The 11473-nt window shown below is 37.1% G+C and overlaps 1 protein-coding gene across 1 annotated transcript; it reads right to left on the bottom strand.

Annotated features, from left to right (window-relative positions):
• Positions 1–3257: 3257 nt before the first annotated feature.
• LOC125651435 (gigasin-6-like) lies at positions 3258–10854 on the bottom strand. The gene is made up of 6 exons (XM_048880022.2): positions 10690–10854; positions 9520–9719; positions 9017–9187; positions 6674–6931; positions 5927–6186; positions 3258–3883 (listed from the first exon to the last, which is right to left on the bottom strand). Exons 1-6 carry the CDS (start codon positions 10798–10800, stop codon positions 3300–3302), a joined length of 1584 nt encoding a protein of 527 aa, XP_048735979.2. The 5' UTR covers positions 10801–10854; the 3' UTR covers positions 3258–3299.
• Between the last annotated feature and the right edge of the window lie 619 nt (positions 10855–11473).

The raw sequence follows: 11473 nt of genomic DNA, 5'->3' as shown, positions 1-11473 counted from the left end.
AATTTTTAGATATCTCGCAATAAAGTGGATGTATCAGTATAATTATTACAATTTTTTAATTAGTAACGTGTAGGACTGTACTATATGAACATTTGACGGGGCTAAATACAAAATGTTATTTGACAATCTAGTTGTAGCGTTAAAAATAAGAAAATAGGCGCCTTCTAGCAAACTTCTGAAATTCCATGATTTCTGTAACACATAACAATCGAAATTTCTACACTGATTTTAAGGTTATTGTTTTAGATTTCATAGCGATATTTCCAAAAACATGTAATCTATTTCAAATTTTATAGATTTTGATTTCTAAAGTCTAAATTATTTATATCCTAAACATAGATTGTATATTGAATTTAAAGTTTTCTAATACCTGATCAGATTTATAAAATGAAATTAATATTTTTTACCTTTAAACAAATAAATTAAACAAAATACATGTATATCGTTTACAAAAAAAAACCAATCTAAATATTCTAAATGCATTTAAGTTTTTAATGGTTTAAAAGTTTTACCTTATGGGAGTTCCACCCACATGTAACAGTATGGTGGCTGGTTTAGGGAAGGCGAAAGAGGTGTTTTCAACAAATTCGTTCCCACGAAATTAGAATTACGTTCCCATGAAATAAAATTCGTTCCTCATATGACGTTCTTGGTTTTGCAAATTAGAATGGAGAGTTTGTTAAGATATTTCGTATAGAGATTTAGTATGGTATATTCAAAATGGGGATTTAGTAGGGATATTTACTATAGGGATTTAGTATGGAGATTTAGTGTAAATATTTACTATGGTTATTTAGTATAGAGATTTAGTATGGAAATTAAGTTACAAGATTTAGTTTGAAGATTAGTTTGAGGACTTGGTTTGGAGTTTTAATATGGTGGGCTGTGACAATGAGTTACATGTATGACAATGAGAACCAGACGACTTCACCTAGTGGTTCAGGCGCTCATTTTACAACAACCGGGAAGCCTTTGCTTAGATTCTTGATCCCGACGTCGTATCAAACGTTATACGTTTTTAAATATAGGTAGTGACTGTTTCTTTGTCAAGGGCCATGTTTTCGAACTTGCGGATCTTTTGTATATAACTTTAACAAGTTGTTGTTCTTTTAAAAAGGACGGCAATATATGAATATGTTTCTAACAGAAATAAAGATGTGTTTTAAAAAAAAAATTAAATTTGAGACATGCAATTACTTTTTCGTGTTTTATTGCTAAACCTGTTACTTTGATATATAACGGATATAAAATATTTGTAGTTTGACCTTTTACCTCAAAATTAAGAGTCTTTTTTGTATTTGATTTAGACCTGAAAGTTCAAAATGAACAGGGGACACAATCTGGTGTATAGATAATAACGTTTAAGCATCATACCTTAATTATATAAATCTGGCAACAAAATACCTTAATCAAATGATGAAAATGTGAAGATAAAGAACAGTGATTAATCTCGTAACTCCTATAAGGAATACAAAATTGAGAGTTGGGCAAACACGGACCCCTAGATATACTACAGGTGTAATCAGGTGTCTTGGAGAAGTAAGCAACCCCTGTCGACCGGTCACACCCGCCTTGAGTCCTATATGTTGATTAGGTAAACGGAATAATCCGTAGTTAAAATCAGTGTGTAAAGAACGGCCTAACCATTAATATGAAACATATCAGACAGCATTTGACCCAATGACAGGATGTATTGGAAAACAAAGTCGATATAACAATCATAGAATTTGCTAAATGTTTACTTTAAACGAGACTGTTCAAACCCCTGTAACAACAACTGCCTTGATTTAAAAACTGATCATACGAAGAACAAGCTTTCGCGAATCGAATCAGTTGAGAGACATACACACCGTATGCAGATGATAATAGAATATTGCTACGTAAATATGGGAAGTTGACGATGGAGAAGCTGAAGTCGGTGTGTCATAAAGATGAGTTGTTTGTTAGTTTGCTGTTAACATCTACCATGTATGTTCAATAAAATATCTAATTACGAAGCAGACGAGATGCAGTGGAGATGTAAATCTGGCTACAAATATTGATGGTCACAAGCTTGAATGTCGTTCATCATTCCCATAGATCAGTGCAACTTCACAAATGATGTCCATTTTAAGATATGAACAACACTACATGACCTCTTTTGTTGAACATTGCTGAATTGAATATGTTACCGTGTATGTATCAAAAGGTGAAGATAACGAACAGTGATCAATCTCATAAGTTTTATAAGGAATGCAAAATTACGATTTGGGCAAAAACAGACTCCTGGACATACCAGAGATGAGATCAGATACCTAGGAAGAGGAAACATCCCCTGTCGATCGGTCACTCCCGATATGAGCCCTGTGTCTTGATAAGGTAAACGGAGTAATCCGTAGTCAAAGTCAATAAGTTAAGAACGGCCTAACAATCGGTATGAAACAGGTCAGACAGCATTTCACCCAATGTATATCAAGATAAATACAGTGAAGCATTTTAAGATAAACACTGTGTTGTATATTATTGATAAGATAAATACTACGAATCGCACTGTAGATTTGAATCAGATTCCTAAAACTCAAAATAATTCAATATTTTAAGAAATAAAAGTTTAAAATAGATTCTTAAAATTGTTTAACTTCAAACTATTTCAGAAATTTAAATTTTATAAGTGTCACGGGACTGTGTACAGGATTACATATTCTGTAGAATTGGAATGTCATACACTAATCAAATATCACCATGGTCAGCCACCCAAAAATGTGAGTAAAATCACCTCTTATATAATCCAAGACTAGTAAACAGAGAACCCCGGAAATGTTTAATTAATGCAGATGTGTAAAGTGTTTCATTACATTGATTATTGATAGAAGTGCATATATTAAACAAATTAACGAATTTTCATCTTTGTATAACCCGTTTTATTCACTTTATTGGAGAATAATGTTGTCCATTCGCCGCTTGTTAATTTCTGTCATATCCATCCCGGTTAATCGATATAAAGAATTCATATTCATACTTACTAGAATTATTCGTCAGATTTTTTTGCTTTCGACATATGAAAATATTAGCATAATGACAAAAACTGTTGTTGGACAGATCCCGATTTTAAATATAGATGAATATACAGAAGATTACAGAAATTAAAGAGCGACGATGGGAGAGCGTATATATTTCTTCAATAAATTGAATAAAATGGGTTATATGTACATGTAGATGGAAATTTATTAATGGTTAAGCATTCAGTATTAAAAAAAAACAACTTGTGATCCTAGATATCACGTAAAATAATGATTTATTGTTGACAATTTGACATTTTTCTATCCTACCACGGAAGAAATGGGTGGAGAAGATGCCATTTTGTTAAAGATGGGTGGTGCCTTCGATTCAAAGCTAATCAGTTCAACAGACGCAATGGTAGAGTGACTGCTGTGAAATTTGATTTGATGTATATCTTCTGTCTGATACACCATCCCGATTCCTTCACCTTGAAATTGGTCATGGCTGTGTTTAGGCCACATATTCCAAGAAGCAACACCATAAGTTAAAACCAAATGTCCATTTCCCATCGTTACACGTACCTCGCCATATGCGTCATTGTGATAAATACCCACATATTCCGATAGAGGGCGTGACGCAGGCACCGAGTGGTCTATTGTTACGTAATGCGAATACGCGATAGAGGAGTACCATGGGTTAGGGAAACTGCAGATGGTGGTTGCATTCAACCATGGCGTTATTTCGAGTAGCGTATCGGAAAGAAAATTATGTAGCAGATTTCTGAAGATGTAATGTTCATCCTCTCCCGTCATCGAGGTGAAAATCCCCAGATTGAGATCCGGGAAAAGTGTAACCAATGAAACGTAACCAAACGTCGTCCCCGTGTGACGTAAGATACGATTTCCTAGTAAAATTAAAAACAGCTGTTAAATTACAATTGTATAGTAAACATCCGTACAGAAATACATATACTCGTATTACATGAACATACATGCATATATACAGAAATGTATGTACATAGACTCTAAGAGAAATATACATACTGCATGTACATACAACTTTATCTTCGCTGTAGTTTAATTTTTGTATTATTTTAAAGTATTCCTAATGTTGTTGAACTAAAATGCAGTGAATATAACCTACCAAAAAAATTCTATACAATGCAAACAAAACCCATTAATTATAAACATTCAGTTCTAAATTAGGAGTAGGACGAACACGGTTCCCAGGACACACCTGAGGTGGGATCAGTGCAGATCCCTGGACACACCTGAGGTGGGATCAGACAAACACGGATCCCTGGACACACCTGAGGTGGGATCAGGTGCAAAGGAGGAATAAGCATCCCCTGGTGTTGACCGGTAATGCACAACTAACATGCCAACAGGTACAAAGAATACAGCCATTTTGGGATGTATAAATAATTTTGATAAAATTATACAATGTTACATGATTATCTCCCTCATGCATAGCTCTTATCCTTGGACGAATTTGGCTCCACTTTTTTGGCACGCTGTTTTTGGCTATATTTAGCTCTAAAACTTCATAGTTATTTCGGATTTCAAACATTTCGGTTGAGCATCACTGAAGAGACATCATTTGTCGAAATGCACATCTGGTGCATCAAAATTGGTACCGTATACGTTTTACATTATGAACAAGCATTCTGAAAGTGTCACAATTCTGAAAGCATTGCATAAGCAATACATGTCCACTACCGGCGCCCCCATTCCTTCACGTCTGCTCTTAATATTCGAGAGAACGTACTTTTTTTTTTACCTTGAACTGTGACCCGATACCTTGGTATCAAGTCACCATGTTTACTAGTATCGAATTAATTAAAAGTTCTGTTGCTCATACTGTTGACGCATATAGTTTTTATCAGAGATGAAATAATCTTAGTTTTTGGACAAAGTACGCGGGGGAAATATTTCAATAACCGTGCAAATGGGACACAAAACAACACGCCGATATAACATTCATATCTAAAATACTTATAAAGGACTTCTAAATACTACTTACTATCAACTGTTTGAAGACCGATTTCGAATATCTGCTATTGCAGTAAACTGAGAACTGCCGACGCATCAGATTTGTCTCACCGACTTCACGAAAATACTTGCGTGATTAATAGATTTGATATACAATTTCATTGATGAAAGGCGAAGATAACGAACAGTGATCAATATCATAACTCCTACAAGCAATACAAATTAGATAGTTGGGCAAACACGAACCCCTGGACACAGCAAGGTGGGATCAGGTGCCTAGGAGGAGTAAGCATCCCCCGTCGACCGGTCACACCCGCCGTGAGCCCTATATCCTGTTCAGGTAAACGGAGTTATCTGTAGTCAAATTCAGTGTGCCAAGAACGGCTTAACAATCGGTATGAAACACGTCAGACAGCATTTGACCCTTGATATGTTCCTTTTGTGATTAATGTGCTTGAAATGTTAAATTAGTTATCTTTTACAAAATCAGCGATCGAGGCTCGTCGACTGCCTTTAGTTTGACGTCCTACTTTTACCGCACTCCCATTGGAATCCCGATGAACAAAAATACGTAAAATATAAAAATCTATTTCTTTCAAAATTGTCCATCAAACGTTACGAAATTCGAACTCGATCTGTAGTTTGCCACTCTGAAACTATACTGCAAGATTCAAAGGAATTCATGCAAGCATAACGGGGGAAAGTCTGGAAAACCAATGAAACAGGCTGACAGGACAGATGGAGAAGAAAGTTATAGACCCCTATCGGTTTTACAAACTAATAAGACGAATGTCGTAGAATCCGTATATTGTTGATAATGAATAATATCGAGTTTCGTAAAAGATTCGCGACTTTTACTCTAATTAATCGCCAATTTAATGTCTAAATTCTCCCACATCTCCCCAAAGAAACATTTGTAACTTATAGGGTGATCTGATTAAAACACATTACCATACCTCTGTAATGACCATTCTTCCATCCAAATGCATAGCTGGTTTCACTGGTAGAAACTGGAATCTTGGGTTGTCGGAAATACTTTTCTACCGTTGATGATGCAATCACATTTCGCGGGGCATGTAGGTAGCCAAACGAGTGGGAGTCTACCAGTGGAGACCCTGTTTTATCCTTACCGCCATTCAGGTGAAAATTCATCCACTTAGCGTAATCTATTCCATTCGTTAAGATGCTGTTGGAACCTGCCCAGATACCCCATTTCCTGTATAGCGAAATTAAAATGGCGCATTGATCTGGTGTACTCAGTTGTTATTTCAGTATTTCTCCCGACCAATTGCTTACTTCTGCATCTCCACATACGTCGTTAGGAGGACCACAGGTTAACGCAATATTTCAGATACCGACCGTAGTTCGTTTTAAATTCAGTGATTTTCATTTTATTGCCTTATGTCATAACAGACAATTTCTTACACAGTAAATTAGATCGTTTTACATTTAACGACCATAGAATTAGCAAAACAATGACTTTATAAGAGACTGTTAAAACACCTGTGACATCAACTTATTTGTCAACAGCCTACTGAAACTCAAAACTGATCATATGTAGAACATGTTCATGCGTATCTAATTAGCTGAGAGACATAAACCCCATATGTAGATGATACATAATCAAGGTATCAGATCACAAATTAGTACAAATTAGTACATCTGACTTTTATGGAGTTAAAGAAAAAATATTACTGAGTTACCGGCTAAATGAATGTTGCACTGGAACTACACTAGACGCTGGGCCATCTTCATATCCGGTAGCGACTTTGGAAAAGTCTGTAGTGGTGATAAACATGGAGCTATCCATTCCCAGTGGCTGGAACAGCTCTTCCCGGATCAAGTCTTCCCACTGCTTCCCACCCAGCTTTTCCGAAATATAGGTAACCAGTGCGTAGTTTAGGTTGCTGTAGACAAAGCTTGTCCGGAAGGCGTGTATGGACTTCAAATATTTTATCCGGCTACAGTGCAAAAGTTTGTTTTAAACATGTTGAATTCATGTTATGAATAAATAGGTTCAAAGATTGTAGGGATGATAACCCTAAAATCTGAAAAATAGGTCTTGACTCATTGTATTTAAGGAGACTTATTTTAAAGAGTGGCTTATAAGCAAATATTGGCTTTGATTTCGCTTGAATAATTAATAAGACACAAGTTATATAAAAAAACAAGAGATGTTTCTAAAACACATATGCCCCCCATGGTGCAAAATTAAAAAAAATTATACACACACACATCATTTAATTGAGAGTAGTATCATCAATTCAAAATATTGAGCAGACAATATCTTCCTATGTCAAGAGTGGATTGACCATGTGACCTAAAAATCAATAGGGGTCATCAACTCCTGAAGATGTACCAGTGTACCAAGTTTGATGTCTGTCAAGCAAAGGGTTCTCAAGATATTGAACGGACAGTATATTCCTATGTCCAATTTGACCCTTGACTTTTGACCATGTGACCTTAAAATAATTAGTAGTCATCTTCTCCTGAAGATGTACCAGTGTACCAAGTTTGATATCTGTCAAGCAAAGGGTTCTCAAGATATTGAGCGAACAGTATATTCCTATGTACAGTTTAACCCTTGACCTTTGACCACGCAACCTCAAAATCAATAGGTGTCATCTTCTCCTGAAGATGTACCAGTGTACCAAGTTTAATGTCTGTCAAACAAAGGGTTCTCAAGATATGGAGCAGACAGTATATTCCAATGTCCAGTTTGACCCTTGACCTTTGACCATGTGATCTGAAAATCAATAGGGGTCGTCTTCTCCTGAAGACGTACCAATGTACCACGTTTGATGTCTGTCAAGCAAAGGGTTCTCAAGATATTGAACGGACAGTATATTCCTTTGTCCAGTTTCACCCTTGACCTTTAAACATGTGACCTCAAAATAAATAGGGGTAATTTTCTCCTGAAGATGTACCAGTGTACCAAGTTTGATGTCTGTCAAGCGAAGGGTTCTCAAAATATTGAACGGACAGTATATTCCTGTTTAGTGTGACCCTTGACCTTTGACCATGTGACCTCAAAATCAATAGTGGTCGTCTTCTCCTGAAGTCGTATCAGTGTACCAAGTTTGATGTCTGTCAAGAAAAGGGTTCTCAAGATACTGAGCAGACAGTATATTCCCATGTCAAGTTTGACCCTTGACCTTTGACCATGTGACCTCAAAATCAATAGGGGTCATCTTCTCTTGAAGATGTACCAGTGTATCAAGTTTGATGTCTGTCAAGCAAAGGGTTCTCGAGATATTTGACGGACAGTATATTCCTATGTCCAGTTTGACCCTTGACCTTTGACCATGTGACCTCAAAATCAATGGGGGGCATATGTGTTTTACAAACATCTCTTGTTTTTTATATAACTTGTGTCTTATTAATTATTCAAGCGAAATCAAAGCCAATATTTGCCTATAAGCCACTCTTTAAAAATCAATGGGGGTCAATGGGGGTCATCTTCTTCTAAAGATGTACTGGCGTACCAAGTTTGATGTCTGTCGAGCAAAGGGTTCTCTAGACATTGAATGGTCAGTATATTCCTATGCCCAGTTTGACCCTTGACCTTTGACCATATGACCTCAAAATCAATAGGGGTCATCTACTCCTTAGGATGTACCAGTGTGCCAAGTTTGATGTCTTTCAAGCAAAGGGTTCTCAAGATATTGAGCGGACATTATATTCCTATGTCCAGAGTAGATTGACCCTTGACCTTTTGACCTGAAAAACAATAGGGATTCTCTTCTACTCATAACTAACCCACATATGAAATATCATTATCATCAAGTGAATGGTTCTCAAGATATTGAACGGACAACACATGGTCGACAGACCGACCGACCGACAGGTGCAAAACAATATGCCCCCTCTTTTTCAAAGGGGGGCATAAAAATTAATTGTTATATAATAACTATATGTATTGAGGAAAACACAAGTAGTAGTTACACGTATATATACGTGGGCTATTTTGAAACTTATTTTAATATTAATGAGGTAAAGATTAAGAGCTCAAGTCGTTTTCATTATCAGAATTTGTAGTAAGATACCTTTGCAGGTTTTGTCGTGTGAGATTGGAGCTGAATCTTAGGAAACTATTGCTGGGAATAGCTAAAGTGTGCGACATCAAATCCACCAAATTGGCGTTGTCTGTTCGTATGTGTGTGGAGAAGCTGAATCCGGGTTCCATCAGGTCCTTTACTTTAGTGTAAATGCTTAAGCTGGAACAAAGCATTGTCTTTTAACAAGATGCCAATACCATGGGTCAAATCGCCTACTGGAGAAGTTTTGTATCTTCCAATGTTAAACTTTAATTTCTCATTATATCAAAACTTACACACTGAAGATTTTTAACAGAATTTCTATTTTATTCAAACCCAGGATTCGTGTTTCGAGCAAATAAAGTTTGATCAGGAAAGCTCACTATACAGTCTTCAACTTGGATGAGATAAAAGATAGAGATGTTTGTTTACGACTTACATTTAATCTTATTAGAATAGCTTTTTGTGCTTATTTTGGATTACTTATTAACTTTATAATATAAATATATTACTTGGAATACTGATGTAGCTGTTTGACAAGAAGTGTTGCTGCGAATGCCTTAGACATAGAGGCGATTTGGAAGAGTGTTTCGTTAGTGACAGGAGTTCTAGAAGACGTAGATGTGACGCCATAGCCTTTAGCAAACAAAAGCTTCTCATCTTTCACAACACTAATGGTTAATCCTGGGTTTTTAGGATGACATTTCAGAGCCTGTAGTGTAAAAGAATAACGTAAATATATAATGAGTAACCACATCGTTCTATAACATCCTCACAAATCCACGTTAGTGGTTAGAGCGTTCGAGTCTCGCTCATGCGTTGACAGCGTCAGACCTAAGATGTAAAATAAGTAGTGATGGTTTCTTCGCCAAACGCTTGGCATTTACAGTTGTGAGTCGCGGGTCTTTTCGTAGAAGAAACTTTATAAAAGTTCCGTGCCTGCAGACGTTGGCACGATAAAGAACCCTAACTACTACAGCCCTGGACACTAAGCATAGATAGGTCTTTTCTGGAACTTCACCTACAGATAGTGACGTCACCGCGTACGAACTAGTGGCATCAGAACTGTAGCTCTCTAGGGAACTAAGCATAGATAGGTCTTTTCTGGAACTTCACCTACAGATAGTGACGTCACCGCGTACGAACTAGTGGCATCAGAACTGTAGCTCTCTAGGGAACTAAGCATAGATAGGTCTTTTCTGGAACTTCACCGACAGATAGTGACGTCACCGCGTACGAACTAGTGGCATCAGAACTGTAGCTCTCTAGGGAAATTGGGATAGACCAGAGACCTGCACATCCACCCATTATTTTAAAAAAAAATCAATTTACAGTACTTTTTCAGTGTAAGATTCATGTCTCATATTTCTTTGATTTCACATCGCAGCATCCATGTAAAATGTGATATATGTGCACATGTAAATGAATTGGTGAAGCAAGCAAATCAATTACAACTAGAACTAAAAGAATTGCAGATAGTTAAAAACGAGTATAACAGATAATACGTGTCTACTTTAACATAGTGCCCACTGATTAAATTCAGTGATTTGTAAGTGAATTATTGCGCGGAATTCAGTTTGAGATAACTAGAGAGTGCTACATATATTTGAATACATCTTCATTTGATGTTGCATGCAAACCAACGACTCCCCAGACCCAACCACAAGAACAAGTCTACTTACTTTATTAATTGTATCGTCTACCCTCGATTCAAATTCAGATGTGGAAAGCGCATGAGCCCCTCGGAACAAAATAACCAAAATACACGCCACTACGTTTTGAAATAGCTCCATTACGCCGATTAAATGTTATCAGTTCATATCAACACAATACAATAGACGACAACTGCCTAGATAAGAGAGGGGCTGTCTTAGTACTGGTGAAATCTAGAAATCAGTATTGTGCATTCTGTATTGATCATTTCTTACATTCCTATACAAACCTAAAGCCCCTATTGTAGCCTCGGAGGTCATGAATGTACATATTGTACAATACATGAACATGGTAACATATTAATTAGACCTGGAACTGTGATATCATCATCATCATCAATCCTGCGACGGGTGACATCGTTGGGAAGGCAAGTGGGATGAAGCAGCAGAGACCCTTCTCCACTCGGTTCTGTCTTGGGCCGTTGTGATGGGTACTGGCATGGATAGTGTGGTCCACTCCTTCACATTATCTGTCTAACTTTTCCTTTGTCGGCCGCGGTAGCGTCCACCCTCTACGGTGCCCTGTAGTACGGTCTTTGCGATGCTGTCGTGACGTACGACATGACCAATCCAGGCCATCTTGCGTCTCTTGACCATCTGTAGGAGGGTTTCTTGGGGGCCATCCAGACTGGTGACATTCTCTCTGACGAACTCATTGGTTTTGTGTTCCCAGTAGTGGATGCCGAGCAGTTTCCGTAGGCACTTGTTTTCAAAAACCTGGACTTTCTTTTCGGTCTCAGCCAGCGTTGTCCAT

The sequence above is a fragment of the Ostrea edulis genome, chromosome 5 (assembly GCF_947568905.1).
Source record: "Ostrea edulis chromosome 5, xbOstEdul1.1, whole genome shotgun sequence".
NCBI classification, from domain to species: domain Eukaryota; kingdom Metazoa; phylum Mollusca; class Bivalvia; order Ostreida; family Ostreidae; genus Ostrea; species Ostrea edulis.
This window is presented reverse-complemented; position numbering and strand designations above follow the sequence as displayed.

What these genes read in the sequence shown, in the direction of transcription:
- LOC125651435 (XM_048880022.2), bottom strand. Translation starts at nt 10,800, where the DNA reads ATGGAGCTATTTCAAAACGTAGTGGCGTGTATTTTGGTTATTTTGTTC. An exon ending in ACACGACAAAACCTGCAAAG is followed by an intron (nt 6,932 to 9,016) that starts GTATCTTACTAC and finishes TTTGCACTGTAG; the next exon opens with CCGGATAAAATATTTGAAGT. An exon ending in GAAGAATGGTCATTACAGAG is followed by an intron (nt 3,884 to 5,926) that starts GTATGGTAATGT and finishes TAATTTTACTAG; the next exon opens with GAAATCGTATCTTACGTCAC.